We start from the raw sequence: 27817 nt of genomic DNA on the forward strand, positions 1-27817 counted from the left end.
AGACCTGACAAACAACTTTTAAAAATATGCATTTAATGTGAACACTGCCAACCATATTGTTTCAGATTCTTTAATTAAAAAGTCATGCAGGACTAAGGAAAAAAGCCTTGAAAGACATGAACTATTAAAAACACAATTGCAAGTGTCAGTAAATTAGTTTACCAACTTGTATTAATAAATTTACACGAACATCACTCTTCTATAGTGTCACGTTAAAAACAGTACTCCATAAACTTGAGTGACCTAAGCATATTATGTTTAGCACCTTAACATGTTTGTTAGACTCACTACATTATAGTACTGGGGTGAGGGGCACACTTGGCAAAGCTGCAATATCCTCTAGTACATTTTCTATGCTACCATCATGATCCACGTACGACAATAAACGGAAAGCAGAACACACCTCACCCTCCAGACCAGAGACAATATCCTCCCAGTTCTGGTTTTGTGATTTACAGGTGTAGATCTATACCATATCTTCACCCATGCTAAACAAAGCTTATTGCTGGAGTCTATGATTTTGTCTGTGCCCTTGGGTGCACAGATGACACATCCATACACCTTAATTCTGATTTTCAGATGCTCTGTCCAACACATCATTACACTTCACTGCAGCAGTTGCTACAGACACCACAGAATTAAAATAAGATCTAGTATACAGGATAGAAAAGCAAAATGCCAAGAACATAATGCTGAAAAGTGTTCCCAACCAGCTATCAGAATAGCCTTTGCCCTAATAGTTTAAAAAAACGTGAGTGCAAAGAACCAAACATATGGAACCCACAAGCAATGACAACAAAACACAGGCCTGAGTAATAACAAACCCTGAATAATATTAGGCACTGTAACTGAAGACAGTGCATGCAAATTAAAGGAGGCAGAACACAAGCTTTAAAAGAAATAATTTTGAAATAAATAAAAACCTTTACAGGAATATATTTAAGACAACAATAAAACAAAAGTAGAACCCCCTCACACACACTACTGCCTCTTCTGCTCCAACAGCCGCTGCACCTCCCCTTGGATCTGCAGCACAGCAAGGCTTCCTGAACTCAACCTCTTGACACGAGACTCCATACTTCAATGCAAACAGAAAAGCACTTCTTAACCTAGCCAGCAATGATGTACGCTTAAGGTGATGATGATATAAACTTCTTCAAAAGTACTCAAGAGTCATCAAATCTTTAGAGGCAGCTGCTGTATTCTGTTTTTTGACGTTAAGGAAAAGTACCATGACAGCCCTACACTGTGAATCCCAGATTAGTAGCCCCAGTTCATCATTCAGTACATAAAAACAGATCTTTTTTTAACCAGGGATAAACATCAGCTGTTGCCCAATCACAGTGCATGTAAAACTTACTTTCCTTTGCCTTTTTGAGAAATCATCTGATGTACTCTCAATGAGGGGGCTACTAGTTAAAGTGAAGAGTGATGCAAGAACTACACAGTGAATATGCTGTTCAGAAAAAGAGACGCTGGAGGTAACAAGGTAAACGACAGTAATCTGCAGGCTAGTCCTCAACACTGATCTCAATGCTTTCATTCATTTAAGGAAAAACAAAAAAACCCAAAAGTACTAAGTACTTCTGCTATATCATCAATTCTGATACAGAGTATCTCATCATAGAACCACAGACTGGTCTGGGTTGGAAGGGACCTTAAAGAGTATCTAGTTCCAATCCCTGGATGTGGGCAAGGACACCAGACCGAGTTGCAGAAGCCCCATCCAACCTGGCCTTGAATGCTGCCAGTGAGGGGGCAGCCACAGCTTCTCTGAGTCACTTCTCTGCCCACCTTGACAGATGAAGAGATGACATTTAGAAATGATCTAACTACCCTCTGTGTAAAAAAGTAAATATTATAACGACTTCTGAAATGAAATAAACAGTTCTAAAATGAAAGGAGCTATTGTTGAGAGTCCAGTGAAGGGCCATGAAGACCTTTTAAATTACTTTTATACACCCATTTCCATGAACAGCCACAACTGCCTCCCTCTGGGAGTCAGGACTGCCAGAGAAACCCCTCCAGTGAAGGCTCGGGTGCAGGCACAGTTTGGATATACTTCCTGTGTGTTGCTGGTACAAAAGCAAAGACTGAAGCCGTTCTTCTGGATAGTTCCTAGTCACCCTGCCTGTGTGCCAGCACACCTTTCTCAAGTATCATGAAATACGCCCGTGCAGTAGAATTCAGCTAGGATTTTGCTGGCTATCTTCAAGCTCACAGAAGGAATCATCTGGAAGCTCAAAACAGTTTTGGGTTTTTTGGGGTTTTTTTTTCCCTATCTTGTTCTCTAAAACCTCTGTTATATCATACACATAGATGTGCTTCCTCACAATCACTCTCTTCAACAATTTCTGCTGGCATCAATCAGCTACAAAGCATTAGAACCACCACTGGATTGAATCATAATAAAGGGAAATGAGATCCACTTGTCCCATCACCCATACTCAAAAATATTTAAATTACAAAAATTTTAAAAATCAACTTGGAGAAATAAAACAAAGATTTAAGCCAAGAGTCTTAGATCCCTTTCATCTTTAAAGCAGGGATAGAAGATGGAAGGTTAAGGCTGTTAAGTTCTGCAGCAGTAATGCATCAGGGAGACAAGGCTGTGTCTACACTGGCAGCAGAGAAGCATTGCAAAAGCATACACAATGGTTCAGAAGCAAATATCACTAATAAAACCTGAAGTACATTCAAAGTAATTTTATAAAGGATTTTCTGGTGCAGTCTTCTGGAAACAGACCCAGTTCATATGCCCAATAAGCACATGTTAAGTTATGAAATTCATACGGATTGACAACTGCAGAATTTTTCTAAAAATCTAAAAGTATTATTTCAGAATGGTGACATAAGACAAAGAATAAATTGGCATTAAATAACTAAACCTTCTGATTTCAATAGTTTAATAGAAGCAGTGAAGGGCTGAAGACCAAGCCACTCAAAATGTGGCCTCAAGAATAACTTAGAAACTTTATGAACCATAGCTGGCCTGAAGTACTTCATTACTCAAGAATTCCTATTCAGTATTACTCTACTTTCCCTAACTTGTTTCCAGATACATTCTGGCTCTATTTTGCCCAAACATATTGTTAACTGCTTGAAAACTATCCTTGATTAAGTCTGTGAGTCATCCAGACCTTTTGACAAATAACACATAATAAGTTTTAATGACAATACATCAAATATGGAAGATAAAATTGACAACTATTTCGAAGTAGTTCTAGTAAATTACCTATTCTAGTACAAAGCTGTTTTGTAAATATGATACCATCTCTTTCAGGTGTTGTTCCCGCAAACAGCACTTCATAAAAGATTAAAAACATGAGGCACTTAATGATAACTCAAAAATAAGAAAAAATATGATACACAATGAATTTGCATGTTGTTTTCATTAGAGAAAACAGATTAAGAGTCAACTGAGAAGATTAAAGCAAGGAAACTGCAAGCTGAACAAGAAATTTAATCTTTGCAACTGCCTAATATGAAACTACCACTCATCTACATCCACTACAAAGTCTTATTTTTATTAACCCTTCCAGATCTGTTTTCAGTCTCATCTTTCTGTAAGGAACTTTCTCTTCAATATCACAGAATCACAGAATTGTAGGGGTTGGAAGGGACCTCCAACCCCCCTGCCAACGCAGCTCCATAGCACATATTGCAGATAGGTGTCCAGATGGGTCTTGAATATCTCCAGTGAAGGAGACTCCACCACCTCCCTGGGCAGCCGATCCCAGGGCTCTGTCACCTTCACTGTGAAAAAGTTGTTCTGCATTTTGGTGTAGAACTTCCTATGCTCCAACTTGCAGCCATTGCCCCTTGTCCTGTCTCCACAGACCACTGAAAAGGGGCTGGCTAATTCCCCCTGCATTGCATGCTCAAGATACTTATTAATTAGATCCCCCCTTAGTCTTCTCAAGACTGAACAGCCACAGCTTATTCAGCCTCTCCTCATAGGGGAGATGCTCCAGGCCCTTACTCATCTTCGTAGCCCTTCTTTGGACTCTCAGCCCAGAACTGGACACAATACTCCAGGTGGGGCCTGACCAGGGCAGAGTAGGGGGGGGGAATCACCTCCCTTGACCTGCTGGCCACACTCCTCCTGATGCACCCGAGGATCCCATTGGCTCTCTTAGCCACCGAGGCACACTGCTGGCTCATGGCCAACCTGTCATCTACCAGGACCCCCAGGTCCTTCTCCACAGAGCTCTTCTCCAGTAGGTCATCCCCCAGCCTTCACTGATACAGACGGTTATTCCTTCCCAGGTGCAAGACTTTACACTTGCTTTTGTTGAACCTCATCTGGTTTCTCCCTGCCCAGCTCTCCAGCCTGTCCAGGTCTCTCTGGATGGCAGCGCAGTGTTCCTGCATGTCAGCCACTCCTCCCAATATACCATGCAGGTTAATTCCAATGGAAACATTAAAAGATGCAAACTATTTTTATCAATGCAGTGCCAAAATCTATGCAGATATAGATTTCACAAATGTAGAACAGCAGCTCAGTGATCAAAACTTGTGCTTACACTAGTATTCATATTCGATACTTCCTATCAATGTTTATTTACTAAGAAGTTTGTATTGGAGTTGTAGCTATGAGTAGCTACATACGTGGAAGACTATAAACATATATCAACATGCTCTTCAAAAGCTTTAAACCTAATTCTAAACTACTTGGTGCATAAAATCATATTAAAAGCCTCACTGCACAGAACTCTTCCTTTGACTGTCTAGCAGTTCTTCAACTTAGACTGTCTTCAAAACATACAGTGTTCAAGTATATTCGTGATTTGTTCAGTTTAAAGTATCTACCTGCAGACATTAATTAAATAGGCAGTACTATCCAGTATCTTTCCTTTTCTCCTACTTTGATAACTGAAAGATAAGAGAAAAGCATTCTAAAGATCAGAACATGTGCAGTGAAGGCTTCTGTACTATCAAATGACTACATGGGAAAAATATTGTAATATAAACTACCTTTAACTAAATTACTGAAATAAAATACATGACTTTTTTTTTAACTATTACAATGCATTACAAACTTCGATGCTTGGGCATACCCTAATAGGTTGCTAGGGCAGCTTTACAGGAGATTAAAGTAAGAAATCAAACCTCCATCTAATGCTCTGATTACATTAATCCCTGATTAATATTATCAGTTAATAAACAAAGAACTATAGTTTCCATTAAAAACTATGGATCCTTATATTTGGGCAACATTCATTTAAGTGGATCAGTTGAATAGGAAAGTCTCCAATTGTGGCAGTAGTACAGCGTAAATATCTAAAGCAACTGGCAATTTATCCCTTCTAAAGGTTAGCACTTCTTTCAATTTACTTTCCTGATTTAAAGCTTAAAGTAATTCCACATTAAAATAAAGAAAATAAACATAGTACATGTTACTTACTCTGCCAATCCCAGTATTGTTTCTCTCTTGTACTGTGCATCTGCTGTAAATCTCTGCACATCCACTCCTTTGCCAAGTCCTTGCAGAATCTGAGCTTGAGTGAAATCCAGTAGTCGTTCATTGTAGTAAAGCAACTGATTTATCAAAGTTGTGATTTCTTCAGGCCAGTCTGTATAGTCATACTGAGTAACATACTTTGTGACCACCTGAATCAGTTCCTTTGGGTCAACCTGTGAAAATAATTAGCAACAAACTAAAAATAGTCCTGTAAATTTTTGCAAAAATTAAGTAAGTTTATAACTGCTCCCTGTGTTCAGAATTGAAATATTTGATTCCATTTCTGAGAAGTTTTTAGCACAACAGAATTCTCTGCTACAAAAATTCAAACCAACTTACCTAACCAAGTTAACAGTAACAAGTATTTCACTATTACTGAATTTATTTGTTTTTAAAAAACTATTTTTTATTAACATTGAACTAGGTAACTGATTGGTAAAACATGTCAGCAAATCAAATAAAACTTACCAAATCTCAAATACAAACACTATATGTCTACATGTTTACTCTAAAATAGAGAATCTATGTGAAAAAAAAAGGAAGCAATATTGCCAACTTTTGGGTTTGTTACTCAATCTCCAACACACTTCTATTATGCAGAAATGATAAAAGGAATAGCTCAGCATTTTAAGTGTCAAGCACTGATAGTTTCAAATAGCAAGAATTGCAGAATCTGCAGATTACTCACACAGCATTGCCTATACCTTGAAGCCTTACTATAATCAAATATTGATCATCCATGAATTAAGACAACCTTTGTTTTCAAAATACCTTCATCATAAATGAAATTTACTTTTCTACATTAGAAACGTGCATCAAGTGCATATTTAATCCCCCACTAACTTCTGTAGTCAAAAGCCCACATAGCAAAGCAACAACTTTGGACAGGAAACATATGCACTGTGCATGTCTGAAATGCAAAAGGAACCCTTGCACTGTAGAGGGCTCCCAATTATCTCGAGATCTGGGCAGTGGCTATGCCTAGGCAGCCCCACTTGACCACAGCAGTCCGTGGTATATGATCACTCGCGTATTCAATACCTTGATTTCTCTCCTCCATGAAAAATGAGGCCACCAGCAGCACAGTGGCATGAAAAAGTCACCTAAAGAGCCATCAAAATCAGCTGGGAATGCCAACTGTAGTTGCAATATTTTCTAAATGAAGCAGCTGATTTATCTACTGTGATCTCAAAAACATTGAGTTTACTGAACAAATATACTTTGTTTTTATTACAGAATGATTCTGTTAAATTAGAAGCTAAACTTATGAACGTTAACTAGAGTGCACAGTAGGGAAAATTATGCTCCAAATGTTTGAACCTTGAGGCATGCTTGAATTTTTCGATGACTTGCTGGTCATTCTAAATCGACTGATTTCTTCTCTTTTCAAGTCCTAGCTGTCAGGCTGCTCACCAAGTCATATTAAATGCTACAGGGCATCCTTCTTCATCTCCGCATGGTATTTTTCTGAATCTCTCTAAACATTGGAAACTCATTGATTTTATAAACATCAGTAGTTCTTTCAAGGTTGCTTAGAAGACTGGCAACAGAATAATAAAATCTCAGAAAAGAGATAGGCAAGCAGAGCAGTGCCTCTACAATACAATTATATCAGCTGGAAACCAATCCACTGCATATTATGTACCCTGGTAACTCATTTTAGGTGATACACTAGAAAACAGATCATGGAGACAGTGAAAGTCAGAGCAAGATGAGGAAACCTGTTTAACATAATTGCCTGAATCCTCTGTAGAGTTCATTGAGAAAGGCAGGTTCCTCTGACAACCTAGGAGAGAAAATTTGCTCTCCTTTGCTAGGTTGCCCCACTCTCCATTAAGAGTAGAATCCTATGTTAATACTCTTCTTCCCACGCACAGTCCATCAGATTGTTCATAAAGTACACAAAAGCAATCTTGAAAGTATTTTCAAACAAATGTTACCGAACTCTTATTGACAAACGGCTTCTGAAGAAGAAAAGATAACAATTTTACTAAGTTCCCTGAATAGCCCGTAATATTTCACTGTGAGGTAGAACTAAACTTGAGTATTTACAATATTATGTTAAAATAATACTATTTACTAAGACAGGTAGATTAAAAACATGGGTTTGGTCCACTATTGTCTTCAATACATTGCGTAATCATCCTCCTCAGTGAAACTGCTTTTGAAAATATAAACTGTCATTTTACTTCCAATCATAATATTCTGACCAAGCTGTCACCCTCTCAAATGACATCTATCGCTAGTGCCAACCTTCATTCCCCACTTGTTACACTATCCTGAAAACATCTGTGTGCAATCTTCTACATTTGCCTCTTTAGAAAACCTTAAGGTGTTGCTTTGAAGCATAATCAGGCTAATGATACTCCTGCCAATACTTCTGCCAAATAACACCTACAAAGATTAAATACGAAGTTCTTCCAGGACTGCCATCATATCTAATTGGTCACTGTTTTTCTTATCTAAACATCATATATCTCTTGTATCACTACCAGGTTATATCAAAAACAAAACAAACAACCTGGATCAAGGACCACTGTGTGATACAGTAGAACTACAAGAAAAGTATCATAGAATCACAGACTAGTTTGGATTGGAAGGGACCTCAAAGCCTATCTAGTTCCCACCCCCTGCCATGAGCAGGGACACCCTCCACTATCCCAGGGTGCCCAAAGCCCCATCCCATCCAGCCTTGGAGACTGCCAGGGATGGGGCAGCTACAGCTTCTCTGGGCAGCCTATGCCAGGGCCTCACCTCCCTCACAGGGAAGAGGTTTTTTCCCCTAATATCTAAATCTAGCTGTCTTCAGCTGTACTCCTTGCCCAGTCTCTACATGCCCTTGTAAACAGTCCCTCTCCATAATGATGATGAACTATCACAAAGACAGAAAGAGAAAGAAGTGAAAGATAATCTGATGAGAAAAAAATTACATTGAGGAGTTGAACTCAATGACCTTTATGGGTCCCTTCCAACTCAGGGTATGCTATGTTTGTGTATTTTTCACCAAGATAGCTAATTCACACTAGCAGATTCTCTTCTAGGTTTTGAAGTTGTGAACTATGTTACAAACGGGATGGTTCTGAACAGTATCATAAAAATTATCTACAGGATTTAAGAACATATCTTACAGTAATACAAAAATAACATCTCTGGAAACAATGTCTTAGGGTCTACTGAATCAGAGAATCACAGAAGTGTAGGGGTTGGAAAGGACCTCAAGAGATCATCATATCCAACCCCAAATACTGAACATATTATCAACAGTTACCAGATTAGGATCAAACCCTGTATCAATAACCATGTATGTATACCTATATGCATGTAAGGCAAAAAAGTGCATCAAACTCTTCCATCTGGGAGATAAAAGTGTAACATCATTTTAGTTGGCAAATTAACACATGTATGTTTACAAAACTCATTTACTGGAATGACACAGTTTTCCTTCTCTCAGATTTGTCAGCCTTCTATAGATTTAAGATACTTCCTTAAATAACAGTGTTGCTTGCACAATAATTGTTAAGAATTCAGCACAAGCTCAATGAAAAAAACGTAAAAAGCTGAAGTGTTCAGTACCAAGCTGCACAGAACTTAGATTTCATAGTTTCAATTATACTTTCTTTACAACTTCACATTTTTAACAATATGTTTTTTTAAAAGATAAGCGCAAATATTTCTGCACTCCTTAAATACCTCATGCAATTAGACATGGTGCTTGTTCAAACAAATACTAATACAGAAAGATCATTACAGCTGTATTGCCAGGATTCAAAAAATAATTTAACAGTTTTAAATTGTAAAGGCCTTAAGAACTAGCTAGTAATAGTAGCTGGCCATAAAGAAAATTAGCAAAATCAATAGGCTCACTCTTTCTTCAGAGTTCACAGGGTTTACAAAAAAAAACAAACTGCAACTACACTATAATCTCTGTTGGCTCTTCAGTCTTTCAGATACTTAGAAATTGTGCCTGCTTTGCCAGATAAATCTCCACCAGTACTTTTAGACAGACATTCAAATTGCGCTTCCCCTCCCAGATTTTTCAGAAAGGGTATTTTACATATGAACACAGTGGCGAACAGGGTAAGCTTCCAAGGAAACCACAGGAGCTAACCGCTAACCCCTGAGCCTCCAGAGCACTGCCAAGGGAAATCCCTTGGGGAACTACTCACCAGTGCATTTTACTCCTCTATCAGAGAAGCACTATGTTTTGTGCTGTAATGGTGTTGCCTTGGCAACAGTGAAATGATTTGCCATAGGCTTTGATTGGGAATTAAGAAAAAGAAAACAAAAGGAGACAAAAGCTCCCACCACTTCAGCACCAAGTTAAATTAATGTCGTGCTACTAGATGTGATTTACTCAGCACAGATCAGGACAAGTAACTGTCAATATCGAACCACCAGTCATTACCAGTAAGCCTCAGATGGGGATCGGAGTCCACCTGACTAGATGTTTCAAAGCAGTACTTCTCTTTGACCGTCCTCTGGGAGTTACACCTGTGAAGCTCTTCAGAATCTGTATGTCACTGCAATATTGTAAAAGTAATGCTGGTTTTAAAGAGAGATACGATGTCTTGAGCTTGGAATTTCTCCATGCTGATGCCTAAATTAGTAGAATTATAAAACCATTTTGATTGAAGAAAACTTTTAAGATCAAATCCAACCATAAACCTAGCACTAGCACCTACATGTCTTTTAAATACCTCCAGGGATGGTGAGTCAACCAATTTTCATTCCTCCCCCCTTCTGCTCCCCTGGGAAGTTGCTATTGCTTTTTCTTTCAAATCTCTTTTAAAGACTTAATTCAGCCGTTGACATCAGGGGGAAAAAAAAGAAGAAAAAAAGGAAAAAAAGGAAAAAGAAAAAATATCTGACTCAGTTTTTCTCCTGCTCTTCTCCTGCATCACTAAGAGATTATATCATTGTAAGGCTATTTAGCTTGTTTACTTTTTTAAGACCAAGAATCCTGCCAAGTGCTCTAAAAAGGAATATTATTCTTTTGTTTGGTTTTTCTGCTTGTGGGTTGTTTTTTTATGTAAATTATCTTCAGACTATAATACCAAATGACTAGGAGCAATGATGAGAAAAGCTGCTTAGATCACTGAGGTTCATATGCTCATAATCATTGCAAATACGTAACTGATGACGTGCACCTTTCTGGACTGAAGTTACAAAACACTCCATCGCCTTCTGAACTATAATCATTTGGTAATGGTCAAAAGCTCCAAGTGCAGTGAGCCACAGGAATCAGAATGGGAGGGCCGAAGACACAGTAAGTTTCACCCAGATGCTTGTAACCGCTGATGCAGCCCAGGACATGGTTGGCTTTCTGGGCTGAATCAAAGGATGTGTCCCCAAAAGGTCAAGGGAGAGGATTCTCCTCCTCTGCTCTCGTCAGACCTCACACAGAATACTGAATCCAGCTCTGGGTCCTCAGTATAAGACAGATATAGACCTGTTAGAACAAGGAGATGACAGCACATGACCAAAGCAAGAGACACCATGGGGCAGGGTGGGAAATTCCTGCTGCAGAAGCAGCTGCACTTTGATAACTACCCTGCATCCAGTTGTTGCCAGTCTTCAAGGAACAAAACTATAGCTCTGGGAAGCACTTACACTTCAGGTAGAAGAGGAGAGCTCACCCTAAGACTTTCAGGAATTGCCACAATCCCTACAGCAAAAGATTCAATGTGCTATAAATTTGATGGAGGCAAGGAAAAAAAGACCAAAAAAAATGAAGCAAAGCACAAATAGACAACACTTTTCACTTTTCCTCACATCCCAAAGCAGAAAAAAAAGAAAAAAAGATTTACAGGAAAGAAATATTTCGCTCAAGAAGTAAAATCTATCCCTCCATAGGACAGCTTTTCATTAATTAAATCAATGACACCTGTCCTCAACCGAGTCTGTTGTCATGCTGTGACTCAAGAGAACATTAACTTAGACTCAGCACCACATGAATTTGGGGTGGCCTACTTTTCAGATCACAGCTGTCTCATGTCTGATTTGCTCAAAGCACACGATAAAGTGTATGGCTGAGATGAAGACCAGAACACAGGACCAGAAATAAAACCTGTACTCTCACATCACAAGTGCAACGACACCTCAACTCCTTTTGTCCTCCTACTGCTGCAGCTAAGTATATTGTTGGGTGACAACACTTATTTTTTTTCAGGGTCAGCTTCCACAACCATTTTTTAAATGGATAAAGGGAGCAGCAAATCCCATCACACACCAATGAAACCACAGCAAGCCAACATATAAGGTTATGTACTAGAATACGTATTGAGAGAAGTCTTGAGGAGAAGGACTGGGGATTGTTGATTGATGTAAAGGTCAACATAAGCCATCAATGTGCACTTGTAGCCCAGAAAGCCAATTGTGTCCTGGGTCATATCAAAAGCAGAGTGACCAGCAGGTTGAGGGACATGATTCTCCCCCTGCACTCTGGTGAGACCCCTCCTGCAGTACTGCATCCAGCTCTGGGGTCACCACTTCAAGAAAGCCAGGGAGCTCTTGGAGCGAGTGCAGAGGGCCACGAAGACCAACAGGGAGCTGGAGCACCTCTGCTATGAAGACAGGCTGAGAGAGTTGGGCTTGTTCAGCCTGGAGAAGAGAAGGCTCCAGGGAGACCTTATTGAAGCCTTGCAGTACCTGAATGGGCCAACAGGAAAGATGGAGAAGGACTTGTGTAGTGACAGGATTAGGATTAAGCTAGAAAAGGCTAGATTTATATGAGATATATGAAAGACATTTTTTGCAATAGGGGAGGTGAGGTCCTGGCACAGGCTGCCCAGAGAAGCTCTGGCTGCCCCCTCCCTGGCAGTGTTCAAGGTCAGGTTGGATGGGGCTTTGGGCACCCTGGGCTAGTGGAGGGTGTCCCTGCCCATGGTAGGGGGTTGTAACCCTTGAGATCCCTTCCAACTTAAACTGGTCTATGATATTTTTTTAAGCTACAAAATTCATCAGAATAAAGTTGCACAAGCTAACAAAAAACGTAAAAGAGATGAGCTGAGCAATAAATCCTCAATTATCAAATCTATACATAGGTCTCAGACATTCAGACAATACTAAAACAATTTTCTATTTCAGATTCATGATCTTAAATGATTCATCAGAACTTTCTGCAACCTACACAAGACACTGTGATTTTAAAATCCATACATATTCTTAAAAAATGCTTTTCAGCACAGAACTGAATATGGCTGATGCAAACAAGCAACTTCATACTGCATTCAAAAATACACATCTGGATTTTGTAGACTCAGGAATGTAGCTGTGGACTCTAGTTCCCTGGATTCCCTTCTCACTTTCACCACAGATTTAATCCAGATTTCTCTTTTCCAAGAACAGAAATCGGATGTTTTAAAACTTCATTCCAGATGAGTGGCTGTATAAAACAAATGCTCCTGAATCACAGTTTAAAAGCCAGTCCCATTAGCTCCTACAAGTATAAAACATTCCCAAACTTGTATGCTACATAGACAAAACTTTTAATTTGTTATAAAACCCTGCACACTACACAGGTGACTGATAGCACCACAGTCCTAGTCTGTTTAGGACTTTAAGAGTAGCACTAACTTAAAGGGGTTATGTGTATTTCTGGGGAAATTAGCATAAAGCAAGTATGTACATTTGCAGTGAGACGAGGATAAACTAATTCATGACAAAAAACGGCCAAAACCAAAAGACTTGGTGAATTCTGAGAGGAAGACGAGGACACAAGTAAGCAGTTTGCAAACAAGCATTCACAATTTCAGTGAACGAACTGATTTTATTTCCAAAGTCCTACTTGCTTCCACTATCGGGCAGCAAGGGCCTAGAATAACAATTGAAACTGCAAACATACGATCCTAAGTGACACTTCCTGCAATCATGCTTTGTTGCTTTATGAACAGAAATACGTTGGGAATACAAAATCAACTAAGGGATGGAAAATTACAGTATTTCAAAGCCGGAGTCTAAAAAGAACAAACCATCTCTTTGTGATGTGGGTCGCTTCTTGGTTTTGTTGGGTTTTTTTAATAGAAGGAATGTTACGTGTTTTGAATAAATAATGCTGAGCATAATGATTTGAAACTGAAACACTTGGAATAGGAAGGAAGCATACCCCACTGCCAATTCAAGATCATTATGTTGGAATTAACTAAATTTTATAAGGACCAAAGTTTGGCCAAGACGCTGGTATGATTAAAGTATATGTCATAATGCAGAATCCCAAGAATATTTTTTGCCAGCTAAGACTTCAGGAAAGACTGAGCAAGAAAGATTGAGAGTTAAGGTATTAGTTTTGAATTATGAATCAGATGTTGCTAGTAAACAACCTTAAAAAAATATTACCTGTTGTTTTTATTTCTGCTTGAAAAATTACAGTAAAGATGGTATTAGAATTGGGCTGAAGAGAGTACAGCATCTATTATACAAAACCATGTTCTGCAGGATTTTTTAAACTCTATTTGCAGAGGTACCACAATCACTGGTTAGAATTATCACAATACTCAAAACTGTGAAGAAAATGCAGTTAAAAAACTGAATCTCATCAACCTTTGTTTTAAGGTTAAACAGCCACCCATAACAAAATTCAATCACACAGTCAGCCAGGGTACCTGCAGTATTTATAGACCATCAAATGTTAATATCTGCATGTTAGTCTAGAAATTACCTTGAATTTTTTTACTGAAGATCTTTTAAGGTACATTCCTAACAGATGAAACCTGGTTACAAAAGTAATATATGATCTCTTAATAACCAAGAGGAGTAGAAACAATGACAACTAAGTGACTTCAATCCAAAACAAAACTATCAGGTATTATTTAAATCAACATAGTTTACAATACAGAAGCCAGTACTGCTGAAGGAAATAAAAAAAATAATGCAAAAGTATGCTGTTAAGTAATAAAATGTAAAAATAATTTGAAAAGTTGTTTCTCAGTTATGTTAAATGACTTGCGCCTGAAGAGTTGAACAAATTGCTCTAGTGCTGTGTTTTAAATGCTTTTTTGTTTTCTTTTCTATCAGCTATTCCAGTAAAATCGAAGAATAATTTGTCCCAAGAGGAAATGTTTTTGTAGTTTCTTCTACCTTGTGTTCTCTGTTACAGATTCTTATTATAAGAGTAAGATATTGACAAGTCAGGTTTAGGTAGAAAAATCTCATGTCATCATTACATCTGACAGCTGTTTTAGTGGAAGCAGCACATGTTATATAAAAGGTTAAAATGTCAATTGAAAGAACCCCTTGGAAAACAGAAAATTAGTGTACAGGTTTGAGTGAAGTGCCTACTAAAATCATAGCACAATTCATTTCCCATTTGCAGTCAGCTTTACTCTCATTAAATAATGTCACAGTTTAGGTAATTATCTTAACCTTCTATCTCCCTCTTCTCTATAAAAATCATTGTGGGTTTTTTTTATTGAATTATTTTACTGTATATTCTTTTAGACTGTATCTTTAATGTTGATCAAAATGGCAGCAGCATAGTCACATACAAACTACATATATACAATACGATACAGTTTCAGTACAATACAGTATTTTTTATTGCACAGTTATTACACTGGATACAAGCACATATTTCTACATCTTACTAATTTAAAGCTTGAAAAAAAAGTATTCCGTGAGTATTTTTTCCACTAAAAAAAACCAACCACAATTTCCTCTTCCCTGACAGTTATTAAAATGCTAGAAGTTGAATATTTTTCATCCTAATCCAGGAGCACTGCTAGCACTTCTGATTAGAAGTATGAATTTCTCATTGATTGCTTTTTCTTATTGTGATGAATATTTTCATGAATGGCTTTTCAGGCTAAATTTAGAGAGGCATATTTAGCATTTTTCCTCAGCTCTCCAAAATGAAAAACAAAACCAAAAATCAAAACAAAAACCACATATGGGTTAGATGATCAGAAGGCTGACCTTCCAAAATTCCTCGACATGTCTCCCCACCAAGGTCCAGTCAAGAAACTTAAAAGTTGCCAAGGGATTGGAAGAAAGGTCTTTTTATGTCCTGAAACCCAGTGAAAAGAGATGTGAAAGCTTAGTGACCATTTTTCAGAAAGGGGAAGAGCCAGGAAGAAGTCCTCATGTGGCAGGTGTTGAGACCACTTTTACTCAGAATCTCTTAACAATGACACACAGAAGGGATAAGCAATAAATATTCAAGTTTTCTAATGATACTAAGATCTCTGAATTTATCAAATGTCATACTACATATCAAGGCTATAGTGTGTGGCCTAATTTAGTTTAAAAAAGGAAAAGAAGAATGAAAGAAAAAGAAACAAAAACTTCCTCAAGACCAGTTATCAGTCTGCTAGTTAAAGTCTCACTCATGATGCCTTCTCCCACTGCCCTCCCCTCTTTCAGGATCTTCTCTCCATCACAGTCTATACACACATGAAGAATGATCAATGGGACAGAGACTGAAGCAGTGTTGATTCAAGAAGTCAGAGTCTCACCTTCCCAAATTTTGTTTTTGTATCTGTCAGATACGCACTGGACTTAAAAACAGAATGATACACTAAATGAGACTCTTCCTCCTGCTCCCCTGCCCCCTCCCCCCCAATATAAATGAGTAATAATATCTGAACATGTACAGGCAAGCAGCCTCGTGTACAAAAATACAAGTGCTAGGCATAAACAGCAGCATGCAAAGGAAGACCAACCTAAAGACCACCAAAGAAACTTGAACTTGATGCAAAACAGAAATTTCAAACAGCGAAGCAAAGGAGAGAGATTACACTACTAAAGGCAATTTGTTAGTTTTCAGTATCCCTGACTGAACAGAAAGAAGGGCCAAGGAGGAGCCAATAGCTTGAATCAGGACTCAAAAGGGCAATACAATTAAAAAAGGTCACGTGTTAAGTCCATCACAAGTTAACAATAAAAAGCACCAGCATTTTACAACCTGTACCAGACCTAGTGCTAGCCATTGAGTTTATGGATAACAAGTTGAATGCAGAGACAGAATGAAGTGAGACTGAGAGTTTGCCAGTACTGCAGTCAATGTTAATAGACTCCAGTGAAACTTCACGTACACAAATCCCATTTGAGATTAAAAATGTATGTATTATTTCTCAGGAGTTAAATCCATAATTTAGGAATTTGACAGGATATTATTATTAAACACAAATCAACAGGCAACCATTTAATGAGCACCTAAATTCCAGTGAGAGATTACCTCATTTGTATATAGGTGCACCTGCATTACAGTGCTATGCAACAGGGTTAAAGCTGCCAGCCCTCATGCAACATGGGTCATACATCTGGTAGCCCATAAGATCTGATTCTTTCTTCCTGCATGCAGCCTCCTTATACAGTATTTATTTCCAGTTCAAACGAAATCTTTATTTTCAACACTCTACATTCAGAATAGTACCTAATGCTGTACCAGAAGGACCATGGCTGAGAGTTTTGCTTCTCTGGCTTAATATAATTGTGTTTCTAGTTAAGGTCAACCTTATACAAACAAGCTACAGAACTGCCTTGGGAGCCAGGTCAAGTCTGCAGAATGAACTCCTGAAAGACCAATAGAAAATTCTACATATTGAAGCCCAAGTTCAAAGCCCTCTTCTTTTGACCTTGCTTTCATTAATGCAAAGAAAAGATAAACACATATCAGTATGTAATAATTTGAAAACTGTTCCACATGCTGCTTCTCCCCTATGGGAAAGGATATGAGAGCATAAGACACATGACATCCTTGTCACGGCCACTTAATGCATTAAAAGCTTATAGATGCCAATGCAGCAAGGGCACGTATACAGAGCCTAAATACAGTCCTGCGAAGGAAGATGTGAGTAGACAGAAACAAAGGTCTAAAAATGACAGGAATAAAGAGAAACAGCACAGGAACTAAAATCCACAAGAGTTGTGATGCAAGGAGAGAGAAAACAAAAACAAACCCAGAAAAAAATATAATTTGTAGACAGTGAATTTAGGTGAGACCTAATTCTGCCTCTAACACCGAGGCTGACAGAGGCTTTCTTAAACAGCTAGCAACAGGAAAGGGAAGCGGGTTAAGTGTATAGACCTCAGATTCAATGCATAACTGCATCCCTTCCCAAAAGCCAGTTATATCAGGCTGCTTAACTCTGGGGACCTGACCTCCCAAATTCTCCATCAACTCTAGGCTGCATCAAAAGCATCACTAAGAAGAATCTCCCAAGGTCATTGTTGCTGATGCAGTGCATGAAAGGACAGAATCACATTCATTTTCTTAAATAAAGGTAATGGAATAAAATATATACCTAAGAATTTTCTGCTAACAGCAACTTTCCTCATCTGCTAATTAACTGCAAAATTCCAATTCCCCTCTACAACTTTGCAGTATTCATTAGAGCTGTTGCTTCATGCTCCAAGATAAAGCTCATCCCTCAGCTAAGGTCAGTAAAATACTCCTCTCCAAAACCACAGAAATATTTCAGCATTAGGTTATTAGCATGAGAACAGGAATATAACATATTCATTAACCTTGGGGTAATTAAACTTTTTCACTCCTTTCTAGAGAAAACAATCCCCCAGATATATTTAATCTGGTCACTTATCAGATCACCAGGACAGGACAAATAAGGAGATAAGCTCTCACAGCAAAAATTATCCAGCAAATTTCTTGCTCAGCTGTACTGCTTTTCTTGTCATCCATCAAGACTGAGAAGTAGCGAGTGGTGAATCAGAGTGCAATCAAGGTGCAGCAGCAGCCAAAACACCCGTGTGTTACCAACAATTCCAGCCAAAACTGCAAAGCATGGCACCACTGGGACTGCGATGAAGCAAGTTAACCCAATGCCTGCCAGACCCAATGCAGACCTAAACCGAAACCAAACATAGCTTCTCAAAAGGTAATAGAGTTTCCTCACACTGACACTTTCCACAGCCAGACCATTTCTGGAAATTTTGTTCTATTCTGCTGTCTGGCATAAATTATCAGTGGTTTTATTTGGTTGCAGAGATCCTTTAACATCTTCCTCAGGATAAGAAACTAATGCAGCTCAGATGCCCTAAACCATTACTTTTGTGTTATTACGCTAACTAAAATTCAAAATTGTCTTGGGTACAAAACTAAAGTAGTACTTCACATCCAAATCTCTTTGTTTTTCCCTTAAAGCAAAGTAATAGCTTCATCAGAAACAGACATTATTGAGCTGACTTCCTTTCCGATATCAACAGTACAAAAAAGTTAATGAGCTATTCTGTCAATTTATGATTCTGGCTTGATGTGCAGGTATTAGCTGCCTCTATTTCACATAACAGTAAAAAAATAACAAAACCCAAACAATTATTACAACAACAACAAAATGAAAAATCCAGCCTTTCTGCAACAGACCAAATCATTCCTTTGGAACATCTTTCCTGACTAACCAGCAAGTCCTAAGAGACTCTCTTAGCCAGCAGAAGAGGAATTCTTACCCCCTACTCCCCATTATCATTGTAGCACATCTGTCACTTTCATTCTTCCATTATGCCAGAGGTACTCATGTACTGTTCTGAAAGATTCATACAAGGTAAATGAAGGAGGTGTAGACTTGTCCATGTTCCAGTTTTCAGACAGGATACCTGATTCAATGGGATACAGCAATCACACCTACTGCAACTCAGATGCTGTTAAACAGAAACTCTATGATCTTGAGGATCTACCTTCTAAAAGCATGTGGCTGAAGAATCAGATTTAGATCTTTACTGAGCAAATAAAGGTTTAGAACAGGAATGGTTATATACCTTGACACACAGAAACACACTCAGTTATCGTCTAAGACTAATGCATATCTTTGAATTATACAGTTAAAGGCCCTACCTAGGGATGCATTTCTGTTTTGGGAAAAAGTCAGAAGACAAAGATGATGCAAGATACCAGTAGCATGAGCTAGAAAACAATTTACTAAGGAATGACACCTAAAACTGGATTTATCATCTTCATAAAAGCTTGTATCATAAAAGTTTAAAAGCAATTTTCTCCCTGCCCCCCCAAGAGCTCCTAAGAAACACAAAACCCATGGCTACATCTATTCTCATGGACAGCAACCGGTATGGCACTGAGAGAAGCAACTTGCAAGCAAAGACATTATTACCAGCATCTAAAATGTACATTTAAACAAATGGCTGTTCTGCAGTAGAAACTGAGCATTTAGGTTGAGAGAGGTTCTCCTGCCCCTCTATTCTGTCCTGGTGAGACCACACCTGGAATATTTGGTCTAGTTCTGGGCCTCTCAGTTCAAGAAGGACAGGGAACTACTTGAAAGAGTCTAGTGCAGGGCCACCAAGATGATGAAGAGAGTGGAACCTCTTCCTTATGAGGACAGGGTGAGGGAGCTGGGTCTCATTAGTCTGAAGAAGAGGAGACTGAGGGGTGATCTTATTAATGTCTATAAGAATGTAAAGGGTGAGTGACAGAAGGACGGAGCCAGGCTCATCTCAGTGATGCCCAGTGAGGACATGGGGCAATGGATGCAAGTTGGAGCATACGAGGTTCCATGTGAATATAAGGAAAAACCTTTTCACTATGAGGGTAACAGAGCACTGGCACAGACTTCCCAGAGAGGTTGTGGAGTCTCCTTCTCTGGAGACATTCAACACCCACCTGGAAGTGTTTCTGTGTAACCTAATCTAGGTGATTCTACTATGGCAGGGGGTTTTGACTAGATGATTTTTCAAGGTCCCTTCCAATCCCTAACATTCTGGGATTCTGGAATTTAAATCTGTGTGGTTTTGGTAGGTTTTCAGTTAGGTGTTGTGGGGGTTTTTTGGGGGTAGAGAGGAAGTGCTGATTCTGTTCAAAAGCATCTGTTTTTGTTTTTTTTTTCTTACTTCCTCTATCCCTCATTGGGTACCCTTGGAATTAGTAATAAATGTAGTATCTTGTGCTGTTTTCTTACTGGGCATCGAGGCCTCTTCTCCACCCTTACCCCACCCTTGATGTAATGTTCATTCAGAATCTTCTCAAACATTTTTTTTTAAAAGCTACTATTTAAGAGTAGTACTTAAACATAGTGTATATTCTTTTTAGCAAACAACTTAGAATCCACTGCTTCTCACAGTCACATACAGTATTTTACCAAGATGGAATAAAAGATTACGCCAAAGATCACATCAGAAAGACATAAACTACGTGGCACTATTGCTAATAATTTGCTTATTAAATGGCAACCAAGGTAGAAATAGTTCACGCTTTAACCTCTCTGTCCTCATGACTTTCTCTTTCAAAAGGGTTCATAGCTCTTTCTATAAAATAAAGTCTTTTTAAAAAGCTAAACTAAAAAAAAAACCCAAACAAAACAGGTGGACCTAGGCTCAAAGAAAGCTATTTAAGAAACATGAATTCCTTGCAATCAACATATTTTGCAAGTCCCACAAATTCCAGTTGTGAGATTTCTTAGGCGATAGTAGAATGCAAATCTCAGCAGAACATGAAAGGCTGCCTAATTGCGGAACTGGGTGAATCTCAAAACGGGATTTCCTCTGTAAATCAGGAGTTATTCTGAACATGGAAAAAACATGCCACTGGTGAACAGCGATTTCATTTCAGAAATATGTTCTTTCAGCTGTAAAGCCAATCTAGGCTGAAAATCAAACAGTCCAGGCAACTTCTGTACAAGAGAAAAGAACTGCCTTGGAGTGGCAAAGAAGAGATTTCACTTAGGTGTCTTAGTAAGAATGGCAATTGATGTCTTATTGAAGTTTTGTGTATCACCTCTTTGATTTAGTTTGGAGTTTACCATCACTTTAACCACAGGCAATGAATAAGCAACAAAAGCTGTGCCATTTCATAGAGAAAGTTGTCAAAGGAAATTGACAAATTTATCAATGAATGAGAATGAAATTTCTAATCACATTATATAAATTGAAATACAAATACACACACTTCAAGAAAGACTATAGAAATTTTGTGAATAGCATCATTTTTACTAAAAAGACATTCAACTCTTCCTAGGAAGTACTATATTGTCTCAATATTGTAAAATGACAGCACAGGCTATGCTCATTATTTCTCAGTGTTTATAAGCTACTTTGAAGACTGATAGTGCTATTGCATATAAAAGACACTTAATATTGTGCTTCAAAAACTCTTCCACAAATTGTGAAGTACTTGTCTATTTACAGCACTGTAGAAGAATAATTATGTGTAACTTAACAGGCTGCTCATAGTCTAAGTCAGATCAGCTCCATAACAGGCTTAACTCATGTACTGGCTTTTTAGAATAGCTTTAATGCTTCACATTAATGAATATGGCTTTAAAAAGAAAGAGTACTAACCCTGTAGAGAGGGTGGCATTTGTCCTTGAAACATGGTGCCAAACGAGCATAGATCTGTAGGCTATAGTAATAACTTGCCAGCTGGAGAGATAATGCAGAATGTAATTGCTTTTCAAAGCATTTGTTGGCATCTACCACCTAGGAGAAAGAGAGCATTAATTTAGATGAAAGAATTAGCAAGCATACAACATTAAGTGCACAAACTTTCTAAAAAGCTACTTGCTGTGATTTAGAAATAGCTCTGACCATGTTTTTCTGGCACAGAAATAAATCAGTAACCTGCACACACAAAGATAATTCTACATTATGATGTTTCCCCCTCCCTTGCACAAACACCTAACCAAAATTACTTTCCAGCTACAGTTTTGCTGCTTCTGTACCACAAATTTATTATCCATATTTCTGAGTTACATTAGAACTGTCGCTTAGGTGGCCCCACTATTTTAAGTAAGAAAATGCATCTTTTTGCCAGTGCCCTGCTCATAAGCCAGTCCAATAGCATTTATTCAGGCTTCTTTAAATGCACCAGCCCAACCTTTAAAATGTGAATTCAAATGAATTCAAAGACTTTGACTTTCAAACCTTTTGGAAATTCCATTTTCTTATGGAAATTTGAAACTTTATGAATAGCCTTCCCTAGCAAAAGCATACAAACAAAAGTCACTCTTAACGTACCTGCGGCAGCGCGAGTAGGTAGGCAAGTGACAAGGCCATATCATTTGGTAAAGCATCACTTGCCAGCTGTAGCAAAACTGTAACACACAGGGAGCAGAAATGAAGCTTTGATTACTGACCCATCTTGCTTCGACAGTTAGCAAATGAAATGTTTTCAGTGTAACGGTATTTTATTAGACACTAGCTTGAAGCTCTCTATACATTCTTAATTAAACACTTATCAGTGCAATCCAGAAACAGATAATATGTAATTAAACTGCAGCACAGCTTTACCTTGACTTCCAGGCAAAGTATTTGATGCATTAACCAAACAAGGAGAGCATGCAGTAATGAATGCTAAAAAAAGCCACTAAAATATCACCTGTACCGATTTACAAGTAAATCTCTTGCTTGTAAAATCAAGGCGGTAATGTAATGTTGTAAGCATGTAAAGATACTAACCAGAGAAGTGCTACACATGGTCTTCTCTTCAAGCCTGAGATCTACTACACTTATCACTGAACACAACAAGCCATATTAAAAATCTGAGTCTTCATTTAAAATAAAATAATAATTTGCCAGTGTCAGATGTTTTAAGTAAGATAGTGAAACACCAAACCCAGGTTGTGACACATATTGCAAATAGAAATATCATAATACCACAGTCAAAATGAATGCATCAAAGATTAATTATTCTGATTATAAAAATACATACTTCTGGTAAAACTCGCACAAAAATTACATGCATTTCATACATTGTATGTACCAAATTTCTAAAAAAAACCCCCCACAAACCCAACCCAAAACCCAGTATATTTTACAGAGGAGAACCAATACGCCAACACAACCAAGATTTGTTAATTAGTAACAGGATCTCTCCTTCATGCAGTTCTCCTCCTGTACTGAAGTAAAGCATCACTGCGGTTGCTACAGAAGTTATAACAAACACAGAATACAGATTCTTGTGATACTGTTAATACTGAGTTTTGGGGGTACAGAATATAAATTATCAGTTCCAGGGGCACTTTAAAAAAACTTATGAAACGGGAACACAATTGTTTCCTTTTTACAGGGATATTAATAGTATTCTAATCAGTAGAAGCCATCTTCCAGCAACTTAGCTCTTTATTTATTTTAAGGAAGTCTCAAATACCTGTATTCCCACATTACACAAGCTACTCTTGAGGGCACGCTGACAAGAAACCTGATTACTTTACACACACAGCCCCTCAGTGAATTCTTTGTTCCAAAGAATGATTTATAAAAGGCTTGAATGGCCAATTACAACTTTCAGATTATCATTAATTTGCCATCAGCCTGAAGTGGATTTACATGCTGGCCCTAAGCCAAACACAAGCCCCAAATTTCTATGTGACAAGTCATCACAGAGGCTGTCTACACGGCAATACGTCATGGTTACTGCAAATACAAGCCTGTCCAACAGCACCTATGCTCTTTACTTCAAACAGCTTTTACCAATTGCTTCTTGCTGCTGACAGTTTCTTGCTGCTACATTCAAAATAACCTGTATACGCTATCGAAGCAAAGATAATAGCACTCAAGAAATATTTAGTATTAAAATCTTGATTAATTAGTTTGAAAAAAAATCAGTATTTTCTACTCTGAGCACAAGAAAAATTAAACAGTCCTAAAAGCAACTCTAGCTGAACAGAACAAACTGGGAGGAGGGAAAGAAGTTGGGCTTTGCCCTTGCCTCTCTTTCTCTGGAAAATTAATGACTGGAAAGCCTCAGGAATACATAACAAATTATGGGTTCCCTGCCAGCTTAACATCCCCAGCATGTCAACTGCCTCACTATCAAAAATTTATCTTGACCCTTCTGTTAGCAATCATGACAAGCATAAGCCTAGATAACAATATGATTTTATTCATATTCTTGCATGAAGCTCTACACAAAGGCATCCCATTTTCCAGAATGTACTGAAGATTTTTTTTTTGCCTCCATTGCCATCCCCTCTGAGAAGAAAGAAATACACTCAATAAATAGAGTTTTTCTCTGTGTTTATATGCAAACGTGTGCTCATGTATCCATAAACAAACACCTTCTTTACACACACAGAAACACACAAGTATATATAAAGATGAATTTCATACAGTTTTCTGTCTCCCAGCGAAGCCCAGTGGGAATTCCCTGATGTTTTAGAGGGCTGACTTCCATACTTCCATACTTATGGACAGTATCAGTATGCCATTCTGTCCTCTTATACACCTTTACAAAATTTACAGGAACTTTGTATCATTTCAGACCACTGCCAAATTTGAAATTTGCTAAAGGGATTAAACGTTTCAGTGTTGGCAAACCAGGAAGGAGAGCCAGTGGCAACCAATGAGCCAGTGGCAAGCAAAAAGCCAATGCTTCTCTCCCACAAGCAATACTTCCTTTTCATCTATTTCCTTAGGAAAACATGAAAACCAAATTTGATTTTACGAATAATTTTTATTTCCCACGCAGGTCTTCATGCTACAAGCCTGTGTGGAAGGCAAAGTAGGGAAGAAAATGCTTTATTTTTGAACACCAAAATTTATCAATACCTAGGGAGTTTCAACTCTTTTTCCAAAAAAAACCTGCTTCAAGTTTCAATAGTTCCTTTAGCATTCCACTAAAATTATAAGTAGATATTGCACTTAAATAGCTGTATCTGGCATGCAAGTATAAAATCACAGAAAATAGAAAGCTGATTTTGTTCTAAAACACCTCAGGATTACTAAGTATCAATGACTTTCTTGGGTTACTTCAAGTTTAGCACCTAACCCTAGTTAACAGCAAAATGCAGTCATCAGCTGCAGTAATGTCCCATTCAGATGTCACCTTCAACCTCCCCACCAAATCCCTAAGGGCTATGGAAAAGCACAGCTACAGTTAAATAGTAGTGTACAACAGTGTAAATGTACAACAGTGCCTTGGTGATTCAAAGTCTGGATGGCACAACTGAAGAAAGACTGTTTTACTGGACCCAAAATGATGGGTACTACCAGTTCACTCAAAAACGCTCAGTCTATCACCTCCTTCCAGATAGAAAGGACAAGAAAAATCCAAACCCAAGGCTTGTGACCCTACTGAACCCATAAAAGAAGCAGTAAATATGGTCTTGAGTTTCACCATGGGTGATGACTCTGTGGAAAGTGTTTAGTCATTCCCTCTCACCTGGGGCATGACACCGCTGTAGTAATAGAAACAAAGTTTGATGCATAATTTGACTTCTACTAAAACAACGTGGTAAAACAACTAAGGTTTCATTGCTAAACTGCATCTTCTTCCAGGCTCATCAATTCTTCTGATGGAGTTGAAACCTGCTGCTGTGGCTGTTCTAGAAGACGACTAAGAGGAAACCAATGGGATTCAAGCTTGTTAACAAAATCAAATGGAATCTTCCATGTTTGCTAGTTACTAGTACAGTAGCTAGTAACTCGTATTAGCCTTCAAGTTTCACGTAGTCACATTCTCCCAGAACCTTAGAGTATTCCTGAAAATATGGGAAAAACACAGGATACTAAGTGGGGGTTCATATCTATGTGACTTTTTTAAATTTTAAATTTTGGCACTGTACTATTTATATGCACATTTTGAAGCTCTGCAATCATAAAAGTTTTAATTCATCATAAGGATTTTCATGGGAATAGATAAAGCAAAGCATTCAGCGGAAAGAGGTGGGATCCAATACTGTTAATCCAGAGCTAAAAGCATTACAATTAACAAATTACCAATCTGTTCATTTACAGAAAGGTATGCTACACTTCTGTGTAGGGACATTGCCTAATGACTACCAAAGTATCATACAGCAGGACTGCTGAGCACTGAATAAATACAGGTCAGTTTTCCAGAGGAAAACACAGAATTGTCAGTTCCAAGGCACAGTTGGTGGGACTTGTAAGTGAAATTCAGATTGACTACAAAATAAGAGTCATGAAAGAAAACAGAAATACTAAATATTTCTTATATAATAAGAAATAATAATAAATAGCAACACCAGTAGTCTTCACACTTCCAAGGAGTAAGACAGAAGCTCAAAAGCTAAAACTGGAATCTAAAATTTCTTTTTTTTCTTCAAGCAGAAGTCCCCTAAACTGAAATTTCCATCTTAAAGGCCACCACTGAATTGTAAACAGTTCCAATTACTCTAACTGGAGCACAAAGTATAACCGAAGATCTGCCAACTAATATCATTTGCCCTAAGAGAGCAATGAATACTTCTTAATCCTTGCTTCCCACTCCTTTAAGACACAGGTAGCAGAGCTAGAAGCCTATGGGCTTTCAGTATGCAAAAATAAGTACTGATTTGAAACTAATTTTGCATTGAGAGCACATGAAAGGAACAAAATGTGAATACAAACTCATTTATATAAGCTGTTGCTGACCTTTTCTAATTCACAATGTTATTATATTACAACTGTACAGGTTATCTGCAGAAATATCACATATCTCAAACTACTGAATTGTATACTTCTAAGACAAATATGATGGTTTTCGCTGAAGAGTTGAAATAAAACTGCATGGCTTATGAAGAAAGTCTCACTTAAAACTTTTCTCATATTGCAAGTGATTTAATAGACTCATTTTTCATGGCAGAACTTACCACAGAGTAAAATATAACACAGATATCTTCTTTCAAAAGACACTAACAGCATGTAAATATTTAAACAGTTCATTTCTTAAACCAGCAGGAGACAGGCAAAAGGAAAGACAAACAATCATAGGTGGTTTTGTGTGGTTTGTTGTTGTTTGGTTTTTGTTTTTTATGAAGTGAAACTTTCAGTTAACGAATTAAGTATGAGCTATAAAACATGGAAATTTCACAGGAATCTAAGACGTAGTAAGGACTCCAGAAGCTGCAGTTAAGCGTTAATTAGCAAATAAAATACTGTAATGATCCTGCGGTACTGACCACTGTACACACAATGGTGCAGAATCTGAACGAGCGAATACACAGGAATACATAGAAATAACGTTAACACAGGATCTAAGTATCTGTATATGGTGGCATTCAGGAAACCTTCAAGAATTCCCCCCCCCCCAAATGTTCACATTTTTCCCAGCCTCAACTATCAATGTCTGCTTATTTAAAGCCATCTATCAGATTTCTAGTCTTTAGTGAGCTGCTTTTTAAAATACCACTTCTTTTCAAAACCCTGTAGCTACTTCTATCAAGACTATTTAAGATGTAAGATGTTGAACCAGAACTCATACAAAACACCCAGACAGTACTTCAAATCATCCCGTGCAATTCTCCATATTTAAAGCTAACCATAGATTCTCCTATATTTACTACATATAGTAAATACAGGAGTAAATATACATGTACGCATACCTTCTGTAGTTGGGAGTAAGTCTTTTCCTTCGCTCTTTGCTTCTGTCAGTTTCTCTGTTCTCAGCAATACTTCTGCAAAGCTTTCCAAAGAATTGTTCTCGTATGTGCCATAGCTGATTTCAGACTAGAAGGA

At 38.0% G+C, this 27817-nt stretch overlaps 1 protein-coding gene across 1 annotated transcript in view; it reads right to left on the minus strand.

Moving 5' to 3' along the window:
* The window catches only part of NBAS (NBAS subunit of NRZ tethering complex), a gene marked incomplete at its 5' end in the record, with an annotated part of 176103 nt that overhangs the window by 63390 nt on the left and 84896 nt on the right, over nucleotides 1–27817 (minus strand). Inside the window, 4 exons of the mRNA XM_084262245.1 lie at nucleotides 5408–5637; nucleotides 21704–21841; nucleotides 22379–22455; nucleotides 27685–27808. Coding sequence (XP_084118371.1) covers nucleotides 5408–5637; nucleotides 21704–21841; nucleotides 22379–22455; nucleotides 27685–27808 — 569 coding nt within the window. The remainder of the gene's footprint in view (nucleotides 1–5407; nucleotides 5638–21703; nucleotides 21842–22378; nucleotides 22456–27684; nucleotides 27809–27817) is intronic.

This window comes from Gallinula chloropus (assembly GCF_964237585.1).
Source record: "Gallinula chloropus genome assembly, chromosome: 3".
Classification (NCBI taxonomy): Eukaryota; Metazoa; Chordata; class Aves; order Gruiformes; family Rallidae; genus Gallinula; species Gallinula chloropus.